Genomic DNA, 22,646 nt, shown 5'->3' with positions numbered 1-22,646 from the left:
TCCTGGCCCGGCCCGCTCCCGCTGCGACCGCCATGTGGTGCCTGCACTGCAACTCGGAGAGGACCCAGTCCCTTCTGGAGCTGGAGCTTGACAGCGGGTGAGGGCGCGGCGCGGGTCGAGCGGCCTTCCCGGGTGCTGAGCGGTGGACTGGCGGAGGCTGTGGGGACGCGTGTGCGGGAGTGCAGGTGACCGTCGGGACCGGGCGACCGGCGTACGAGAGAAAGCTGCCTGCGGGGCGGGGTGCGTCCGCGAGACTGGGTTTGGGTGGGAGACCAGCAAACAGGACCCGAGTTTGTGCGTGGGAGAGAGAGACGCGCCCTTGGGACAGGAGGCTGTGTGTCCTGGGAGGGTCTCAGGATGGGAGTGTGTGTGCGATCGAGGGCCTTTTGGAGTGCAAGTTGGTGTGGGGGTGAGTTTGAGTTTGTGGGGCTGAGAGGGAAGCAGTGGGACTCAGTGTGGGTGTGAGGTGAGGGGCAGGAGGGAGAGCGGAGGAGAGTTGGTGGGAGGGTGCCCAGCGGGTCTGTGCCTGTTTCAAACTGCAGGCAGGGCAGGGGCTGCCAGGGAGGCCTCTTGCAGGCCTGTCTGTTTCAGACATTGGGCCTGTGTCTGGATTGATGTGTCTGTCCTGTCTGCAAGACCCCGAGTGTGTGTGAGGGTGGATGACCCTGAACAAACAGGCGTCCCAGGTGTGCCAGCAGCTTTTGTTGGGTACTGTGCGCCTGGCAGGGCCACTTGGGGGTGCACTGGGGTGTGTGGCTGCTGTTTGTGGCAGAGTGTGGATGTGAGGGGCTTTGTTTATGTGGTGATGAGTGTGCACCTGGTGTGGTCAGGGATGGAGTCTGGTGTGTCAGAGGGGCCAACCCTTTTCTACTTCAGGGCCTGTGGGCGGCTGTCTGAGCTTCCAAGGGCCCATGTTTATGGAGAGAAAGGGAGAAAGAGAGTGTGCGTGTATGTGCTGGGAATATTGATTTCCTCTCTCCAGTGGCCAGCACAGCTGCCCCCTGAGCTATCTGCAGGCCCTTCTGAGGAGCAGGGGGGTGGGGCTAAGGGGGTTTGTTGACAAGCTGACTTGGCGTATATCAGGCCACCTCTGGAGGAAGCCCACCTGGAACTGTTTGATTTTTCGTTCAAAAACTGTGCAGCGCATGCCTAGCAGTTGTACTGAGAACATGCATATGTCCCCCTCTGCCCCATCCTCACCCCAGGGGCCTGGGGCTCTGGGTTTGACGCTCCAAGTGGGGTTGTAGGGCTTCCCAAGGACCCATTGCTCCTTGCATCTGGGGTGGAGGCCAGGCACGCTGCAGCTGCAGGACCATCTGTCTGGAATCAGTGACAGCAGTCTGGACATGGGGGTCATGTTATTCATATCCCACACACACCCATGGCCTTCATAGCCCATCAGCTGTCCCACCCGGTATTGCAATTGCTTTTTATCCTTGTGGTACCAGCATCCTCAATTGCAGGAGAGCAAATTGAGGCTGAGTGTTCAGTCTTGTCAGTGCTAAGGCTCTGTGGTTTATTGAGTGCCTGCTATGTACCAGTCCCTGCTCTAGGCACCAGGGACATAGCAGTGAACAAAACGTGAAGTCTTTGTCCTCATGGAACCAGCAGTCTAGTGGGGAAGAAGAAACCATTAGCATGTTCTCCTGGCTGCACCTCCCTCCTCCCTCTGAGCTGAAAGTAACTGGGGGGTTTTTCTGCCCCTCCATTAGGACCTTTTCAGTATCGCCATTCCAGTTGGCATGTCCCGCCACCTCTCTTGCATACTTCTCCGTCCCACATCCCTTCTCATTAGAAGTCCCTCCGGGTGTCTCATCTCAATCTTCCAGCTGCAGGGAAGCCTGCTTGGATCCTTCTGTGGTCTGGGTTGGTAATGAACAGCTGCTCCCCCAGCCTCAGAACATGAGCCAGAGGTCTTGGAGGTTGAGAAGCCTCGCTTGGGTATAGCCCACAGTTCACGCATCAGCCTCAGAGCAGGTGGGTCCCATTTGCTCTGGAGCACCTGGTATGTGGTTCCATGGGAAGCTTGGGGGAGGGTTAGAGGAAATCAGCCCAGTCCCTGGCCTGTGGAGGCAGAGCTAGATGCTCCTTGGGCTGGCCATCTCCCCCTCTCTAAACCCAGATGGGATGCAGCATGGTCCAGAAACCTCAGGGGACCCCCCCCCAGTCTGTAACAGGCCCAAGATAACCACTCCCAAGTCCAGCTATGCCACCATGCACCACTCTACAAATACAGGCTTCTTTCCAAAAGCATGTGTGGCACTTTGATGCTTTGCTGTTGGAGCCTTGTGACAACATAGGACTCTTCTTACCCTCGTTTTTTTTAAGGGTACACACACTAAGAGAACCCAGTGACTGGGCCAGAGTATCACATGGGGAGCCTACAGGAGAACCCTAATGTTGTGATGGAGGCCTCTGGAGGCCCTGGGATTTTCAGGCCCTCACTCAAGGAAGTCGGACTATGAACTGGTTGCACTAATATTTACACAGCTTCAGTTCAAAAATGGACAGGACTGACAGCTGCATAGTCAAACAGTGTGACAACTGGGCAAATAGATGTTTCTGGACAGGATTGGACAGGGTACCCAGGGCTGCAGGAGCTCAGTATATGTGTGTGTACATGTGTGTGCATATGGTTTTATCTGTCTGAACTCTGCAGACTGTGGAATCTTGGTTTGCCTGGAGAATCTGGAATCCAGGGCAGCTTGAGACTTAAGGAAAGAAGGACCTGGGGAAGCAAACAGATTTTGTTTCAAGTCTCAGCTCAGTTTCGTGAGTGTATGCAAGTTACCGCATCCCTTCAATCCTGTTTCCCCTTCTGTGAAAGGGAATGATAACACTGCTTCATGGAGTGCTCTGAGAATGTGGGTGTCTGAAGGCCACTGCACAGCTGGCCATCCTCAGGACTCCAGTCAAATGCCATGTTTGTCCAAGTCAGCACTCTGCTCTTCCCAAGCACCAATGACCCGCTGGATTTTCTTTCTTCCTGTTTTGTAAATTTCCTTTGAATTTTGATGACTTGTGGAATATCCGCCCAGTAAGCACAGGGGCAAGATGATGCACAGCCCAGATGGGCTTGAACACCACCAGAGGCCTTAGGAGAGGTCTGTGGAAGCGTGTGTGTGTGTGTGTGTGTGTGTGTGTGTGTGTAGGGGGGATGTGCTCAAAGGCTGTTGAATGTGATTTATCCTTTGTCCTCAAAAGCAAATTGTAATGAGTTTAGAGGCCATTAAGGCTCTTGAAGAATTAATTGGCATGGCCTTAGAGAATCTGGCTGCTCCCACTGTGTGAGCTGCTGCAGAGACAAAGTTGATGGCATTTATGGTGGAAATATGGCATGGTGCCACCTGGACCTGCCACTATCCTGGCTGCTGTGGCTGTACCCCGAATTTGGCAAGTGTCCCTCCAAGGCCTGGCCCTGTGGCTAGTACCCCGATGCCTGCCTCGCACAGTGCCTGGCCCCATGGCGGACATAGCCAGTTGTCAGTGAATGAAAGCATCCATAAATGCAGGTGTTAACAAGTGCACACACGCTCTCTTGGGCTTGGAGGAGTGCGTTGTTCTCTGGAGAGATGTGTATGACCCAGGGGACACATAGCTTTTCACTTTCCTGTGTTCCTTTATATACACAAACATGTACTGAGCACTGACTTTGTACCAGGCCCTGGGCTAGATGTAGAAGCACTGAGGTTAGCGGTGTGAAATGGTACATCACAGAGCACAGGACTTGGGGATCACACAAAACCCTGACTCCACCTCTTCCTAGCTGTGTGGCCTCAGATATGTTGCCTCCCATCTCTGAGTCTTAGTTTTCTCATCCATGAAATGGAGCCAAAACAAACCCCCTGAGGAGGGTGCAGGGATGTGCAGCTTTGCCTGGTGACTGATGCATACAGATAGATCCCCAACAAATGGTAGCTATCATCACCATCATCAGTATTACCACCTTTTCCCTTTTGTGAAATCGTTGCTGAGTTAAAATGATTCCTCACAGTTTTCTTTTTGGCTGATTTGTGAGGTTGAAGACTGATTTCTAGAGTCTGTGTGGCTTTTTGTGAAGTTGTCCTTCTTGGGGTCCCAGCTGCTCTGACTTGAATTTTTTTTTTTTTTGCCTTGTTCATAGGTACCTGCAGCTTTGCTGCTCCTTGGAGGAAAGGCCCATTCTTTCCGTTTTATCTCCTCGGTTTGCAGTTTCCTGACATGGTGACAGTTTGATTTGAACTTAAGGTCCCCATAGAGACCCATAGCAAGAGTCCCCTCCCTGTTTGTAAAGATGAGACACTGTGACTGCATTTGTTTTTTCCTCTTTGTTCAAAGCTCAGTAATATTGATAATAGCAGCAGTTGCCATTTAGTGCTAAAGCTGCTAGAATGCAAGAGTTAGCGTGTGAACTCGGCCTGCTTGGCTTCAGGGTCTGTGTACTTCATGGCCAGGCTCTGCTTCTTCTGGGATTAAATAATCTTTGGCAAAATATGTCACCATCATGAATGGAGCCTTTTGCTTCTTCCCTATACTGCCACAACAGGTGTCCGGTATCCCCAGGCATCAGGATTCCCAACATGTTCCCAAATGTCTCAGCCCACAAGCTAGTTGATGACCACTCACCGGGCCTTCCTGGAATCTTGTCTCTTTCCCCACAGAACCCAAGAGCTGCATCCCCAGACTCTCTGGCAGGATTCTGGGACAGTGTCCTTTGCACTTGCAGGCTCTTCAGGGTAGCATGCTTGTGTGCTGTGCGCAGCCCCAGGCCAAGACTCTGCTTGGAGCAGGGTCCTGAGGACTAAAACTCACTGTCCCCTGACTCACTGAGGGACCCATGCCAACATGACAGGCTTCTGCATGATGAGGAAACCCAAGGCTAGGGCTTTTGAATCATTGGAGGACACGCAAGTGTGTGGGTGCTGAACTTGATCCCACGGGAGGGGAAAGGGATCATTAATAAACTGGAAAAATTGGAACGAGTCCGCAGCTGGGAGGAGGCCTCCTCATTCACACAAACTGGAAGGGTTCTCCCAAAATCCCCTGCTGCCCAGACCGGATCAGAGTCTGCCTGCCAACATGAATACTTTCTCCCTGATGCCATTTACAGAAGTCAGTGGTGTTTGCTTTTCTATTTCTGGCTGGGAGGGTAGGTGGTATAATCATGAAGTGCATGGATACATGCAAAGCATTTAAATGGTGTCTCATAGTAACATAACAAGGGTCCGGTAGATGTTAGTTGTAATCATTGTTGTCTTTATTCTGGCTGACCCTAAGCTCAAAGGTCTCCCATCCTGAGAGAGGAAGCCTTTCAGAAAGACCTGTCCAGAACTGGCCTTGATTGGCCATTGGTTGTCCCCCTCCCTAGAGCCCTGGCATCAGTCACCCATCTCACCCCATCCCTCCCTGGGCCTCAGTTTCCACATCTATGAGAATGAGCCTCTTGATCCTTGTAGTCATTTGCAGATGCAGGATGTTTAGCCCAATGGTTAGGGAGGCAGATTCTGTAGTCAGACTACCCATAACTTTAACTCCAACTCTAACGCCAGCTCTGCTCCTCATTGTCCCTATGATCTTGGGCACCTTCCTTAGCCTTTCTGTGCCTCAGTTTCCCCATTGGTAAAAGATGGATGACAGGAGGAGGCCATGGAGTTGTTGTAAGGATTCAATGAATGAATCCATGTAAGTGCTTTAACTGCATAGTCAACACCAGATAAATGGCATCTTTTAGCTGCTGTTTTAGGCCTGAGAAGTTTGACTGTGTGGAATTGGACCTTGTTACTTGTTTGGGGAGATGTGTTCCTAGATGGGAGTGGATTATTCATCTTTTTGGCCACAGACAAGACCAGGGTTAAAAGAGAGGGGTGCAGAGAGATAGTGGTGAGGGGAAGAAGTTAAAGGGCTAAAGGATTGCAGGCTGCTGGTGGTGTGACAGATGGCATACACAGTAAGAAGTGACTAAGCCCATGGACTTTAGCATGTGCTTGTAGCGTGCTGTCCAAACAGCCCACAAACAAGTGGATGGTTAAGGGTATTAAGAAAATCACTTTGCCTGTGGATTGGGGAAATTGCAAAGTAAGGCAGCTTGCTGTTGGGCTGGGATGAAGATTTCTTTAGACAGGATGGGCAAATGGCCTGCACTATGTGTGAGAGACACCCTGAGGTGTACGGACATCAAGGTAGAGGCCCCCAGCCCTGTGTCAGATGGAGCAGAGCTGTGGCACCTCTGGAGCCTTCACCTGGTGGCCTATGCTAAACTTCTGAGGCTTTGGGCAGGTCTGGCTTCCTGGTGGTACCTGGGGCTGCTTCTGGAGCCTAATAAGGCCCAGAGCTCCAGAGCCTGACCTCAGGGGCAGTGGCCTCCAGTCCCTGGTTCTGCTGCTCAGTCCTCTCTAGCTGGTCTGTCTGCCTGGGAGGGGAGGCAGCTTGCTGCAGTGGGCAGAGGTGGCATTTGGAGCTGGAAAAACTTGGATTCCATTTCTGCCCCTTCCTGGATGTGTGGCCAGGGCAAGCTGGTCCCCACTGCAAGCTGCTGCCTCCTTGTCTGTCAAATGAGAACAATGGAGGGAGAGGCAGTGTGGGTAGCACACACACACAAAACAGGTGACCATGCGTGCTGACAGAAAGGGGAAAGGAAGTCAGCTGGGTTTGGGCAAAGCCTTAACTGTTTTTGGTGGGTCTGAAGTTGGCACAGGATTGAGACTGGGGCTGGAACAGGCTACAGAATGAAAATGGTGATACTGGCATTTGAATGGCCTTTGAACTTCACACATACCTGTCTGATTGGAACCAAGAACCTTGTGAAATCATGACATTATTCTCATTTGACAGATGAGGAAACAGGCTAGAAAATGAAAATGACGAATTCAAGCTCTGCAGAATGTAGACCTGGTCCTCTAGTTAATGTATGGACCCTCTTTCCCCTCCCTGACGTTGCTGGGGAGCAGCATGTTAGAATGGAACCTGAGGCAGAGGCAGGGAGGAGCAGGGGGCCAAGGAGGAGCCAGAGAGACAAAACCTGCAGGCCCCAGCTGTGCGCACCCCAGTGGCAGCATTGGGTTCCCTGAGCAGCCACCATGGATGGCTACAGAGGTGCACTACCATCAGCAGAGTGGAAGGAGAATAGTTGGAAGCGCCGCCCAGTGCCTGCAATCTCAAAAACATGTTCACCAGCCCCAGGAAGTCATCTGGGCTAAGAACCACCCTCAGATTCCTTGACAGGATCAGGACAACTGTCCACCCGAGATGATGGGGGAGAGGGGCTGGAGTAGCGCCAGGCACCTAGTAGGTGTTCAGTAAACGCCAGCTGCTGTGATGACCCCTACCCACTGCACTGCTATTCTCCCCAGCCGTCATCATTATTACCATTGCAGCGCTGCTATTCCCGTGGGGTGAGGGTGGGGTGGAGAGGAAGTGTTTGGGGAAGCAGCTCTTTCCTCTGCTGCTAGGGGAGGGGGAGGTGCGGTCGCAGGAACGTGAATTCTCTGTTCCCTCTGGGCCATTCATTGACTGTTCTCAGAGCTCAGAGCCGTCATTTAAATGAGCAGGGTTTGAGTGTTTTTTGTTTGTGCTTAGTAAAAATGGCAAAATGGCCCAAGAAAATAATGGGCCTTGATGTGATAGCAGAGTCTTAGCGTTATTTTTAGCTTTTTGTTATGTAAAATTTGCAGCGTACAAAAGTAGAATGGTATAATGATCCCTATGTGCAGTTTTATTTCATTGCCCTAGATTAGTTTTAATCCCAGACATTTTGTTGATTTTATATCAAGGACCTGTCTCATGGTTGGCCTCATTTCTAGCTTTGGAAAAGTTGTATCACTGGGGCGGGTGCCTAGGGCAGGCCACAGTGTCCCTTGAACAGCCCTTAGCTGTGTTGGTCCAACTCGGGAACTCTGAGCTTGAAACAGTTTCCCAGCCTGGTGACCAAGTAGCTTCTGACCCATTTGGGGTGCCCTGTGTCTGGAAGTGACTGGAATAGGCTAGGCCCATGACTCCTCCATCAGACAGGGCCTTCCTGGGTCAGGGTAGGAGAACTCGCTTCTCTTCCGTCTCCCTAGGACCCCTGGAAGGCAGGGCATGGAATGGGCTCTCAGCCTCTCTCATCGGATCGGGGGTCCCCTGGGTGGTATTGTGGCTCTCAGCTTCAAGCTCCACAGGGTCTCCCTGTTGCCCTGGCTTTCCCCTTGCCAGATGGTGTAGCCAGGCTGCAGCCCCTGCCACCCTCCCAGACCCGTCAGCCCCTCATCTTGCTGGGCCCCTGGGTGGCCATTCAGCACTGGGGGTCCCTGGGCCTCTGCCCAGCCCTCTTTCCTTTTCCACTTCACACAGTCTCTTCCTTCCTAGGGTTTCTGATCTGGCTCCAGCCCAGGCCCTGACATCCTGCCGCCCACCCAGCAACCCTCTCGAGGGGTCTCATGGGCACCTGTAAATCTGTAAGTTCCAAAGGGACACGTATTATCTCCCTCTCCCCAAATTGGCTTCTCTTCCATGACTTCATCTGATCCTCTTGGGCTTCACTTAGAATGCCAAAGTCATCCTGGACACCTCCCGTCACCTTTACTCGCCTTTGTCATCATCACTGGGTGCCGTGCCACCCCACATTACTGCTGGGCTTAGAGGCAAGGGCTGACACATTTCAGCCACTGCCCTCAGTATGAATGTGTGGTTGCTACCCTAGCTCCTAGCACAGTGCTTCGTACATACAGCGCCCCCTACCCAGCTTAGTTAAAAACAAGCCAAAGTCACACCCTAGGCATGGCCACATCCCAGCCAGGCGCCCCTCGTGCTCCCCAGGTATGGGTGCTAGTGTGGAGTCAGATGGTCTGCGTTCCTTCAGACCTCTTCCTCTTTGGCCTGCTCACCTCCCTCTAGCCCCCATGGCACCATGTAGTGTGGCGAAGTGGTAACAGCCCTAAATCGTGACAGTGGCAGCAGCTACTCTGTGCATTTCCTGGGTGACAGGCCCCAGGCTGAGGATTTGTGTGTGTGTTATCATATGGCCCTCACAGCAGCCCTGCTGGGTGAACAATACTCCCATTTTATGACTGAGAAACAGACACGGAGAGGCCAAGTCATTTGCCCAGGGCCACACAGCTCCTGCCTGCTGGGTACCAGACAGTTGCCAGGGAAGAGCTCTGTGTGCCAATGTTGTAGGTGGGGAAGCTGAGTGGGATAGTGTTTCCTACCCCCAGCCTTCATTTGTCCCAAGACCCTTTCTGTGCCCCTGCACTGGGTGCTGGGGGCAGATCGCTGACTTGCCATGGGGCCTGGCAGCTGCTGTGCTGCAGATCTGGGCAGCACCTGCACCAGGTCCTGCAAGGGCAAGGGGAGTTCAATGGGCAGACAGGGTGGTGGACTGGCCCCGCAGAGGGAAGAACGTGACAGGCAGGGAGGTGGCCCAGCCAGCCTCGCCCCTCCTCACGTCCTGTGTGAGTCACATGGCCTTGGGTAAATTACATCACTTCTCTGTGCCTTAGTTTCTTCATCCACAAAATGGGAAGATGATATAGTACCTACTTCAAAAGGTTGCTTGAAGCCGAATGTAGACTGTGGACCCTGGTGATGATGATGTGTCACTGTAGTTCATGGACTGTAACAATGTGCCACTCCAGTGTGGATGTTGATAGTGGCTGTGCCTGCCTTGGGGCAGTGGGTACATGAGAACGCCATACCTTCCTTTCAGTTTTGCTGTGCACCTAAAAAAGACCAAGATTGTCTGGGCCAAGATGGCCACAGCGCAGGCCCTGGCTGGCAGGGTGGGCCATCTTCTGCGCGATGGGCATCTGTCTCCTTCTTTCTGCCCACACCCTGTCCAGAGCTAGCCTCCCCAGCCTGTGCCTCCAGCCTGGCTCTCCCGGAGCGTCCCTGGGGCCCAGCCTAGCTCTGTGTGCTGGAGCCTGCCACAGAGAACTGCTTTATTTAAGTCCATTTGGTGCGTATGGAAATAACTAGAGGCCTCTGTATTTAATTTGGCTCAGCCAGGAAGATTTTTGGCTCTGTATGTGTGTATATTCTGAAAAATCTTTCTGAGTGAGCCCAGGGGTTGGAAGCTTCTGGTCATCTCTGTGCACTCAGAACCAACAAGAACCACCCTCCTTAGCCAGGGGCAAGCATCTGGCAGAGTGCAGGCTATAGAAATGGTTAATGAAGAAACTAAAGGAAGAACGGGAGAGGGTGAGGCCATGCAGATGAGGTCATGGCAAGGGAAGCAGTCTTGTAAACTTTGTATCTTGAGACCAGGTAAGCTGTGGCAGAGTGGAAGGAAGGAGGCCTTTGGAAGCATAAAGCCCTCTACGCAGGCACAGAGATGGACGTATCTGGTTTCCTGATCCTGCAGGGCTTAATTTGGCGCTGGACTGGGGAATACTTCTCCTGATGTCCCTCTTTCTCTGACCTGGACAAGCCCAGCCAAGACTTGAGGAGTTGAGGGGGTTGAGCCTTCCTCTCTGGCTGATGGCACAGAACAGAAACAGCTCCACGTGGGATTTACAGTTGACAAAGTGTGTCTTTCCTCAATTCCCACGCTCCTGTTGGGCAAGCAGGGCAGGAGTGATGCCCATTGTGCAGATGAGACAACAGAAGCCCAGAGAGTGGAGGGCCCTTGCCTGGGACCACTCAGCCTGGAATTGGGGGAGCTGTAGAGAGACCTGGTCTCCCGATTGCACCTAGAGCTCCCCACCACGCTCCCCAGGAACGCTTCTGGAGCCGTTGGGCATTCCTCCAAACTCAGGTTGGCATTCTCACAGGTGGACGGAGGGGGCTGCCGAGGGTGGGGACAGCTTGAATTTGAACCTCAGGACATCCTCTTAGAGTCCAGTTTTGGAATAAACACCAGGTATCAGATGACTTTGAAAATTATATCCTAACCCTATGAAACTTAGGAACGAGGGCATCTGGTGAATTGAGGCTTGGTGGTTATGATGACCATGGGATTGTGGATTGTGGTCACTGTGATGATGTTAATTTGCTAGAGCCTTGTAAAAACCACACACTCACAGGACCCAGTGGAGCAGAAGGCCTTGGTGTTCCCACCGGCCATGCAGAGCTGTGGGAGTTCTTGAACCCTGCCTCTCGGGAATTGGTGTTCTAAATTAGGTTTCTTGGGAACAACTGATCCCAGGCTGTAGATCCTAGTTCTTTTCTTTGCGTTGGGCCTAGAATTTTGGTCCTGTCTAAGCATCATAGGCAAACATGGATGCTGCCAGTAGGCAGGAAGAGAAGTGGTAACCCAGGTATGCGTGGGCGATAGGGAGTGGTGGGGACTGTGGCAGTGGTGGGGACTGTGGTGGTGACAGAACATGTGCTGTCTGATGGATGCGGCTGCCGCCTCGCTTCATCTGACTGTTATCAAGTGGGAATATGGGCCCAGGGTGGCCAGGTCCCCAAGATGAGTCAGAAACTTAGATTTTCATATAAAATCTTAAGATGCTGAAATGTTAGTGATTCATTCTAGTTTTTGAAACACTGGGCCACAGAGAGCATGTTTTGTGGGTCAAGTTGGGCCAGGGGCTGCCAGTATTGGAGACCTTATGAACCCCCCACACAGAATCTGTCTTCCAGAGAGCTCTTTGCAGTCCGAGGTCTCCTTATGGGGAGCAGCCGGGCAGGTGCTAGGTCTCCTGACCAACTCTCCCAGGGGCGAGGCCAAGGGTCCCTCACCTTGGCCCTGGCCCAGGTGGCACTCGAGAGAATAAAGAGCTTTGCCCAGCCCTTCTCTTTAAAGGCTGCCTGTCCTGGGGTTGGCTGCAGGATTGGCATTAGGGGATGACTTTTCCTGTTTTAGGCCTGTTGCCCTGGGTTGGGGCCCCTCTGTGGCACTGATAGTGATGCCTGTAGTGGTGACACCTCACCAGGCAGAGGCCCTGGCTGGGACTGATTGTAGGGTGTTTGTATCGGCCCCCAATCCAGAGCCTCACAGCCCCCCCTGCCAGCTGGCTCTCGGCCCAAGTGAAAGTGCAGGTTGCCAGCCTGTGGAGCCAGTCTGCCCCCTGCTTCCTTTCTGAGGCCCCGCCAGTGCCCAGGCCAGCCCAGCAGGCCTCCCGGGACTGTGGGAGGGTGGGGTGCGCACAGGGCAGAAGCAGCACACAGAGAGCTGAGCCCAGGGCGTCCTCAAGGGGTGGAGCTGATCTCAGTATTCCAGGTTCCTTGGTGACTTGAGGCCTGTGGGACAGTGTTTTCAGCGCAGTGAGCATGTGTCTGTACGGTGGAGAAACTCACAGTTTCCATAGTCGTTTGGTGTCTCCACAACCCAGCTGCAGAGCAAAGGAGGGGTGTGGACACAGCTCCACAGTCACGGGGCTCTGCCAGGCTGGGCTGCGTGTCAGCCTTGTGACTGTTGAGCCCCTGTCCTCTCCAGGCTTTGGTGCTCCCACCTGTAAATGAGAGAGCAGCAGCCCTGCCGTCGGCCTGTGGAGTTGTGGGAGAAAGAGAAGACAGCCAGCCGTGCCTTGGCACCGGGGACCTGTTCTGCCCTGCTCTGTGGCTCTCCATCCTGAGCGCGGGGCATCCTGTCCTGACCCCTCTGTGTTAGGAGTGCCGGCATCTACTTCCAGGGTTGTGCAGGTCCCCTAGTCACTAGCAGCATCATTCATTCATTCAGCAGATTCAGACTGAGCACCTGCCGTGTGCCCAGCCCTATTTAGGCACTGTGGAAACTTCAGTGAGGAAAACAAACACTGCCCTTCCGGAGCTGACCTCCTCATGGGGAGAGACAGAAATAAGAAAGCAGGATAAAAGATGGAGTCAGATATGGAGCCGTGCTGTGAGGAAACCTAACAGAGATCCGGGCAGATGGCCCCTGCGGATCCCTCTTTCCCTTCTCTCCTGCTGAGGGAGACCCCTCTCCCCCATGTTTGCCATGCAGCCCCCATCAGACGCCCTGTGACATTCCCCAGGGCCTCTCCCAGCCCTGGGCTCCAGGCTGCCATTGATCCACAACCACTAAGGCCCTCGGGCTCTTTCCCATGGAAGCCCCTGAAGAAGTGAGGGGGCAGGGCAGATCTGATTCCAGGTTCTAGGGGCTGCCCTCTCATCCCCAGCCTGTCTCCTGGAACCTGCATTCTCATCTCCAAAACCCACTCACTGGGCTCTTTGAGTGAGAGGGCCTCACAGCAGCCATGGAGGGTGGCCTGGCCCCTGCAGGCTGACGGTACTCTTTATGTTTGGGAGCGAGGCCTGGGCTGGGGAGGCTGGAACCACCACCTCCCTGGGGCTGGAAAGACTGCCTTTGACAGGATAACGGCTGCCTTGGCTGTGTGGCCCTGGGTTCACAGGACATAGAGACCTTTCTTTGTGCCCTGCCTGGCTATGTGCTGATGAGAATAAGCCCTGTCTGAGGACAGGAGGTCTCTCCTGAAATAATTACCCTCTAATTAGGCATGGCATTAGCTGTTGGTGGGGCTTCCTGGAACACTCCCACTGACTCCACTGTGAGGCCATGAAGGGGCAGCCTTGCCCCCACTGTGCAGTTAGGAAACCAAGGCTCAGAGAAGTTGGGGTTCCAACTCAAGTGTTGGACTCTAGCCCAGAATGTTGCTGTCACTCCTGTCATGACAACATTAGGGTGGTAGGTGCCTGACGGAGCTGTACAGAGTGCTCGGGACCAGAGGGCAGGGGCAGTGCGAAAAACTGCATCTTCCTTCGTATGGTTGGGTGGCCTGAGAAGCCCCCTGTACCCTGACTGCTGCCTGACTCCTCATGCCACCTGCCCATCTCGCCAGCAGCTGCTGACATATAGGGAGATGCTGAATGTTGGATCAGTAAGCAAAGCTCTAAAAATAGCCTTCCGCTTTGAAAAGTTCATTGTTCGAGTCCTATATTTTTCTACATATATAAAAGCCACTTCTGGAGGCTTTTTAGTCGTTAAAGATAATGCTACAGCCTGAGGCGGAGCTGGGCCGGGCCTTATCTGGGCCTCAGCAGGGCAGGCCTGAGGCCAGGGCAGGGGGATGTCAGTGAGGCCGATCTCCGCCCAGGGTCCTCTTCTCTGGAGGCAACTGGACAGTCAGCCTCAGTGTCCCCCGCGGATGGAGGCCGGGCTGCCACAGCATTTCCAGGCTCTGAGGGGCCATTGGACAGGTCTGTCTACGGCACACGGAGACCAAGAGGCATGGAGACAGCGCTGTGGGTGTGCTCCCTGCAGCCAGGCACAGGGTTGCAGGCATTCTGCGTTTCCCCCTGGCTTGCTCAATTCAGACCTAGCTTCCTGAAATTGTCCCTGGCTGAGCCCCACCTTGCTGGGGGGATGAAGGATCAGGCCCCGTCAGCAGCTGACTGGCCTCCCTCCCTGCCCCTCAGAGAACAGTGAAGCCCCAGAGGAGGGTTTCAGCCCTCTGGTGGTGTGCCCACCCACCAGCCCGACCTCTTCCTCCTGTCAGGGTCGCTGCCTGTCACCATTCATATATGCTGAGGTCTCTTCCAGCTTAAACCACATGCCTTCTTGGAGTCCTCATCCCTCTTCTGCCACCTCCCCATCTTCTCTTCCTTCTCAGCCACATCCCTCCAGTTGTCTTCAGAGGCCTGAATAGAGTGAGGGAGGGAGCCAGCGGACTTGGGGAAGGCTGCGCTGAGCAGCAGGAACAGCACCTGCACAGGTCTTGGGGTGGGAGCATTCCACAGCGGAGAGGAACAGCCAGGAGGCCAGGGGGCTGGGCTGGAGTGACCAGGGGGTTCAGTGGAGGGTAGCAGGAGGAATGGCTGGGTCCCGCAGAGTCTCCTGGGTCAATGGGAGGACTTGGGCTCTAAATCCCACCAAGTGAGAGGAGAATGTGGTCAGGATTGTGTTTTAACAGGACCCCAACTGCTGGGTGGAGAGGAGTGGGGTAGGGTGGCATGTGAGGCTCAAAGAGCCTGGAGAGGCCGTGGCAGTCACACAGGGAAGAGATGACGGCCACACAGGCTGGCAGATGCGGGATCTGTGTTGAAGGCGGAACAGCCCGATGTGCTGACAGATGGGGAGGAGGGTCTGAGAAAGAGTTGCCAAGAGTGACGCTCAGCGAGCAGCTCCGAGGACCCCAACCACACCCCACTGAGATGGCAAGGCTGTGGGGAGCTGGCCTGGTGTGGGGAGCTCAGTTTGGAGCCTGAAGTTGGGCTGTCTACTGGGGCTCAAAGGGGCAGTGCCTGGGCAGCAGGATGTCTGGTTTCTTGGGTTCCTCTGCAATTCCTGGATATCCTCATTTCTCCAAACCTGGGAACTGGGTAAATGCAGAAACCCTCCTGACCCCCACCTTCTCCCGCTGTGCCCTGTGGGGGTGACTTCCGGATTGTCCCGTTTTAGATATGGTGCTCCTGGTTAGCCAGTGGAAGTCACATGGGATGTTTAGGTGGCCGTCACCTCGTGCCAGTGCTTCCTACAGATTCTTACTCTAAATCTTTCCATGTGAGGGCCACAGCCCCACCATCCCCTCTGTCCCAGACCTTGGCAGCATCTGGAGGCTCTGAGCACAGGACTCAGCGTCTGTGCCCATTACGTGTGCTCCTCCAGGGCTCACTCGTTCCCTCTCTGTCCACCCTCCCCAGGTTTCCACTGGGGGTACTGCGACTGCACCCCTCCTGCTCACCACTAGGTCGTGTTCATCCGAACCCTGCCTGCCAGGGGAGGCGACCAGCGTTGCTGGGCCTTATCTAGGATGTCCTCACCCTACTGCTCTCTAGAAAGGACCTCAGGAGTCTATAAGTCCTTTTGGTCAGCAGCCAGGCATCATTCTCCTAGAACTGCTTGCCAGGCTGTAAGGCTTTAGGCATCGGTGGGGATGCTGCCTCCCCTCAAGACCAGAGAAGGGGGTATGGCTGACTGGCACTGGAATGGCCTCCCCTGGGAAAGCCCTCACTATTCCTGTCTTGCTGGCTACACCAGTTAATTCTATTTCTCTTCTTTTATTATATTTTTTTTTTTTTTTTTTTGAGATAGAGGTTCACTCTGTTGCCCAGCTGGAGTACACTCCAAGTTTCACTCTGTTACCCAGTAGTGCAATCTCAGCTCACTGTAACCTCTGCCTTCCAGGTTTAAGCAATTCTTGTGCCTTAGCCTCCTGAGTAGCTCAGATTACATGCTTGCGCCGCCATACCCAGCTATTTTTTGTATTTTTAGTAGAGACAGAGTTTCATCATGTTGGCCAGGCCAGTCTCAAACACCTGGGCTCAAATGATCCATCCTCCTCGGCCTCCTAAAGTGCTGGGATTACAGGCGTTCGCCACCATGCCCAGCCCTTTTATTATAATTTTTAAAAAGTTTTTTAGAGGCAGGGTCTTGTTCTGTGGCCCAGGCTGGAGTACAGTCATGTAATCATAGCTAACTGCAGCCTTGAGCTCCCTGTGCTCAAGGGATCCTCCTGTCCCAGCCTCCTGAGTAGCCAGGACTACAGGCATGAGACACTGTTCCCAGTTATTTAAAAAAAAATTTTTGGCCGGGCGCGGTGGCTCACGCCTGTAATCCCAGCACTTTGGGAGGCTGAGACGGGTGGATCACGAGGTCAGGAGATCGAGACCATCCTGGCTAAAACGGTGAAACCCCATCTCTACTAAAAATTCAAAAAATTAGCTGGGCATGGTGGCGGGCGCCTATAGTCCCAGCTACTCGGGAGGCTGAGGCAGGAGAATGGCATGAACCCTAGGGGGCGGAGCTTGCAGTGAGCGGAGATCATGCCACTGCACTCCAGCCTGGGGGACAGAGTGAGACTCCATCTCAAAAAAAAAAAAAAAAAAATTTGTAGAGATGGAGTCTCATTATGTTACCCAGGCTGGTCTTCAACTCCTGGCCTCAAGTGATCCTCCTGCCATGGCCTCCCAAAGCACCAGGACTATAGACACTTGCCATCATGCCCAGCTAATATTTTTTAAAAATGCTTTGTGGAGACAGGGTCTTGCTATGTTTCTCAGACTGATCTCAAACTCCTGGCCTCAAGCAATGTCCCACCTCAACCTCCCAAAGTGCTGGGATTGCAGGCGTGAGCCACCGCAGCTGGCCAACTTTATGTCCCTTCTTTACACACTCAGTTTTCCTTTGAGGTCCATTTCTTTGTGTCCTTGCATTCTGCTCCTTAGGGCCAGGCTAGCTCTTGGGGACTACCTCCAGTCCTGAGAGCATTCCAGAGTGGGAAAGACTAGAAAAATGACATGGATTTGAATCTTGGCTCTGCTCTGTGCTCTGCAATCCTGAGCAAGGATCACAGTGGGCCCTTCCTGAGCCTTCATTTTCTCATCTGGAGAATGGGAAGAGCAGTGCTTTCTTGACGGGCTCATTGCAGGGGTGAAATCTGTGTACTTAGCTTATGCTGGGCTCCCCCATTGCATAGTGGCATAGTGGGTGAGCATATGTGTGGGTGACCCACCCCCAGCCACATCAGCCCAGAAAGACTGATTTTTCCAGACCCTGCTTGAACACCTCCACTAACCCTTAAAGCAGCCCCTTCTTAAATTGCTGAACTGTTCAAAACTGCTAGCTGTCTGAAGCTCTTGCCCCTGGCCCCACAAACCCACCTGTTCTCTCTGCACCAGGACCACCCTGCGGAGACCTGGCAGGGGTGGCGGCCGCCCCTCTCCGGCTGTGCCGTCCTTGCTCTTGCTCAGAGGATGTGCCCCACCCGCCCCCCAGACCCTGCCTGGCTGTGTCCCATCCCTCCCCGAGACTGGGGCATAGAGATGAAGATAGCCTGGTGCAGAGCAACACCATCCCCTTCCTTCCTCTGGGTGACTAACCTTGGTTAATGTGGCCTAGGCAGAGAAGAGCCACAGAAAGCCCCAAGAGGGAGCTTGTGAGGGCTGGAAATGAATTGTGCCTGCCCAGTCTAGGCTCCCTTTCTGGAAATCAGAAACCCTGAAAGCAGAGTGTAGGGGAAGCCACGAGGCCTGGAGGCGTGATGGGCATACGTACTTCAGGAGGCTGTTTTGCTCTGGCCTGTGCAGACTGCCAGGAGTCTGGCCTGAGGCTGCTGGCATGGACATTTAACCACAGACAGGCTTTCAAGATTGCCTGCTTCCTCTAGCATGGGGCCCGGCCCACTCTGAAGAGGGTGGCTTTGCTGTGTGATGTGGCCACCCGCTGGCCACACATGACTACGCTTATTTCTCTGATTTATCTCATAATCATGCACAACCCCAGGACCCCTAGGCTCTGGACCCAGCCCTGTCCAAGCTGCCAGCAGCATGCTTTTCCCCTGAGCAGCTGGGCAGGAGAGGCCCTGGTGTGGGGTCAGGTCCCACACAACCCTGTCTTATACTCACCACCTTGACTGGGTGACTCAACTCTTCCATCCCTGAGTTTGTCATCTGCAGAAGGGAGCAGTCCTAGCTACCTCCCAGCGATGGTGGTTGAGTTACAGGTCATGTATTTTAAACACACCCGCCACGGCATCTTGTACCTGGCAGGTTTATGGAGAAGTTGCTGCTGTATAATTCAGACCGTGTATATCTGTGTTTGCGTATGTATATGTGTGTATATACATGTGTGTATGCCCCCTCCGTAAGAAGTTGCATAAGCACAATGGGTAAGTGTTTGGGCTCCCTGGCCAGACTGCCCATATGCCCTTGGAGATGGGTGCCACCTCTCCGTGCCTGCAGGGTATTGGGAGCACTGAATGGGTTCCATATACAGCTTAGAACATCACTAACCATATAAACATTCGCTGTTACTACCATTGTCGTTGTTGATGTTGGGGGTGAACAGTAGGTCACTGCTTTCATCTTGTCCCCTCATTGGTGCCCAGAACCTCCCCTGGCTAACATTTTTCTTGAGAAAAGTCATTCATTACTTCATAGGCCATAATTAGAGACATCCGTGACTGAGAGGCCACAGCCCCCCTGCCCTGACTCACTCCCTGGCGAGTCAGGACGTGGCATCCAACAGGTCTGGGCTGAGGGGCTGGGGTTGGACTGTCTGCCTCTCTCACCCATCCCCATGAGCTCCCCAGTCCAGGGAACGGGCCAGTGGAGGGTCTCTGGGTCCACCCTGGGGTCAGGCTCTCCAGCCTGGAGGTGGGTGTCTCGCAGAGACGGTCCCAGCAGCAGGCAGGGTGCAGGGCAGGTGACCTGGCTTGGGGCACTAGGCTTGTCTGCCCTTCTGCCTCCAGCTGCTGGGACTTGTAGATCAGAGAATAACCCGAGACAGTCATTGAAAATGAGCCAAGCACTTTCTTAAGGACCTCACTGTGTCAGCTCCACTAAGTCTCCACAGTCCTGTGAAGTAGATACACTAGTTACCCCCATTTTAGAGGAAAGGAACCTAAGGCACAGCATTAGTTCCCCCTGTGGTCACACAGCTAGTAAGCTAGAATTTCACCCAGGAGCCTGCTTAGCCCCTTGCTTGGCAGAAAGGCCGGGTGGGGCGGGGCAGCAGGAGGAAACTCTTCAAGTTGTGTTCTCTGTTCCTGTGAGGTGTCCATTGCAACACTGTCCTGTAGGGATCTAGCGCCTCACCCAGCCGTGTCCCCACATAAAACTCCACATACCACCTCCATCACAGGAAAGCATGTTTGGAAAACTGGAGATGGGAGAAGAGCTTGGTGACCTTCCAGTGACCAGCACTTGGAGTCCCTGGGCTGGGAAAGGAGGGCTGTCTGTGCCTGAGCCCACGACGGGCTCTGGGACAGAGTATGGATGCATCCACAAGCAGCTCCAGGCCCTTATGTGCTCTCTGGCCCTGTCCTGGGCCTGTCCCACCACCGGGGGCCCATCCTGGACATACAGAACTCGTCTCATGGGAAGGAGCAGGCCTCCTGCTCCTGGCCATTCCCATCTTTGCTGGAGGCCAGGGCTTCGGGGGATGCTTGGGCAGTTGTCTCCCACCCTCACAGAGCAAGACTTCCCCATGGTGCAGGTGGACTACACAAGAGATCAGGTGATCCCCGGGGTGGGGAAGAGTGTGTGGAGTAAGGGTGGCCTTGTGGAGGAAGTGGGATTAAGCTGAGACCTCCGTGTAAAGATGGCAGACTCAGGTCGTATGGCGCTGGGATAGAGGCTTCCAGCCAGGATTGGAGTCCCTTGTACCACCTTTCTGACGGGTGTGTGACCTGCTGCAGCTTGCACACCTCCGATGACAGAGAACTCACCACCTCTTCAGCAGCCCTAACCACGTGAGAGTGTCCTTCATCGGGTCGGGTATTGGCAGTCATAGTTCTGCCTGCAAGAGAAATCTCTAGCCTCAGCTTGTCAGCCTGTCAGAGGCTTGATGATGGGGATCACATCATCTCCCCGAGGCTGCTTTCCTCCCGGCTGTACAGCCCCAGTTCTTGATAGGAGCATACTGTTATACTGCTTCCTGGCATACCGTTATTTGGCCTTGGCAAATCGAGTCCATCTCACATGCTAGCTGGGATCAGTTGTATGGAGTGCTGTGTTGGAATGAGGCTGAAGCGTCATCTAAGCTCTTTAGGAGGGAGTCTGTGATCAATTAGCAATGTCTGCCCAGGAGGAGTGGGTGGTGCATGCATGTGTCCCAGGTCTGCCATCCCTGCCCTCAGGCTCTGGACTGTCTGTGCACTGTCTTCTGCTGTGTCTGAGAACTGTGGCGGGCAGCAGGGCTATTTTTGCTCCTGGCTTTTTATTCACGTTAGTGACTGGCTTCTCGGCCACATCATAACATCAGCTCACATTCCTCTTATAGTCCACAAAAAATCCCCAAGTCTTTTTCATAAGAAAAGCCATCAAACTAGATCCTTCCCCCATCTTGACGTTATTTCCACTGTGCATACAGAATTAATTTAAATCATCCCCTTGTCGATGCTTATTTAGGTTATTTCCAGATGTTTATAATCAGAAACAACACTGCTGTGAACATCTTCATATGTACTGCTGCACGCATTGGTCTTATTTCCTTTGTACAAATCTATGGAAAAGGGCTGGGCAGCAGCCACCTAACTCTCATAGAATGTTCCAGAGACTCTGAACTGCCAGGAATTTCAGGGACTTGGAACAGGTGCCTCAGCCCATTCCTTGGTCTGCATGTGGCCCAGGTGTCTGAGAGAGATAATAAATTCAGGGGTACAGTTAAGGACTCACCCTGGTGTATTCCCCAGTCCTGTTCAGTGGGCTGGGTTTGTGGGAGAAGCATACCCAAGGCAACTAAAGTGGGTGGTGAGATGTCGAGTAGCTGAGCTCAGGAGGTCGGGGCAGGGATATGGGAGCCAGTCTGGCTGTTCTCTAACCCAAAAGTCCCACCTAGAGACTCATGTATGCTGGTAAAATGTGACTGTCACTTTACAGCCAAGCTCTGTCACTAGGGCATCTGTGTTTCTGCCCTAGAAAGGGAACAGTTGACATAGGATAGTTCTTCCTGCCCCAAGAAGAAACTGGGTAGAGCTGAGTCCTAATCAGGAAGGTGGGGCTGAGAGCCCAGAGCTTCAGAGTGTTGCTGTAGAGCAAAACATCTTCACGAGTTCAGCCAGAAAATAGTCAAGCGCCCACATCATTTAAGTTTGATAACTTCCTGTACTGATGTATACTCCTTGCTGCAGAGTCTTAGAGTGCCCATGGCTGCATGTACTTGTCAATACTGGGCATTTTCACTTAAATTATCTTTGTGTTTATCAGTTCAGATAAACTCAGAAAAGCTTCTTTTTTAGGGTCTAATACTGCACTGCGTAGCTGCTGATTGGGGCCATCAAGAGGTGATGTCCTCTGGCTCAAAGTGGGTTCATAGCTACATGGAAAATTCCACGCTGTGCTCACTTTTGTCCACGTTTGCTGAAGATCCCTGTGGTGCCACACTGGTTGCAGTAGGATCGCCCAGACATTTCTTTCTTTTGGGATGGTTTGAAGTTGGGTTTGATTTTTTTTGGAGTGTGGAAGGGCTGCCACATTGCACAAGCTGATGCTATTCAATAGACTCAACAGGACCCGGGGACAGATTGAATGGGGGCATTTGAGTCAGGGAAGGGACTAAACTGATGACCCCCAGGACCCTGGCTCTGGGATGGAAGGGAAGACTGGGTGACTGTCAGACCTTACCTTCCTGGAGAGGGAGGCCTGGCCTCTCCCAAGCATGTTCAGGACCTGCTGACCCAGGGCATCCAGGAACCCAGGAGTGCCCAGAGTGGAATCTTGGGCTGCCACAGGCCCAGAAAGTCTGCCCCCGGCCACCACCATCGCAATCCTATCCCCAAAGATGCCCTGCCCCAGGGCCCAAAGCCACCCTGCACTACCAGCGCCAGGCACTCCCATCTCCTGCCCATCCTGAGTTCAGTGGCTGCCGCCTGATCTCTTTCCACAGCCCCGTCTGCCCCACACCGCGGCCAACTGGGAACAAAGGCCCCTCTCAAGTTCTCAGGCAGGCCCCGGCCCTCACTCACCCCCCACCGTCAGGGAAGGATGCCCTGCTCTGCCTGCTCACGGTGGTTTCAGGCCAGGTTAGAAAGGGCTTGGTGAAGGGTAGAATTCCTTCGGACTTGAGGTGAACATTGCTCCTTCATCCTGGGTCAAGGGGCAGCACAGTGAGGGTCCCACACTCCCCTCCCTGGCAGAGCCTCCCTGCAGCTCAGCAGCAGCCCGTGGACCACCAAGGGGCTTCCTGCTTCAGCTCCAGGGACCTGCAGGGAAACCACCTGTCCATCTCTGTGCTTCTGTGAACCTAGGGTGATGAGACTGTTTTGAATCCTCCTCTTAGGAGTGGAGGCCCGGCTGCATCTCTTTAAGGACGATGCTGTTGTTTCCTGTCAGCCTTTTGCTTGGAAGCA

The 22,646-nt window shown here is 53.6% G+C and overlaps 1 protein-coding gene across 1 annotated transcript in view; it reads left to right on the top strand.

Moving 5' to 3' along the window:
* The first annotated feature begins 6 nt into the window (after positions 1–6).
* The window catches only part of IQSEC1 (IQ motif and Sec7 domain 1), a 70,715-nt gene continuing 48,075 nt past the window's right edge, over positions 7–22,646 (top strand). The window contains exon 1 of the mRNA XM_011983613.1: positions 7–97. Within this exon, the coding sequence (XP_011839003.1) occupies positions 33–97 (65 nt within the window). The 5' untranslated portion in view covers positions 7–32. The remainder of the gene's footprint in view (positions 98–22,646) is intronic.

This window comes from Mandrillus leucophaeus, unplaced genomic scaffold (assembly GCF_000951045.1).
Source record: "Mandrillus leucophaeus isolate KB7577 unplaced genomic scaffold, Mleu.le_1.0 Scaffold252, whole genome shotgun sequence".
NCBI classification, from domain to species: Eukaryota; Metazoa; Chordata; class Mammalia; order Primates; family Cercopithecidae; genus Mandrillus; species Mandrillus leucophaeus.
This window is presented reverse-complemented; position numbering and strand designations above follow the sequence as displayed.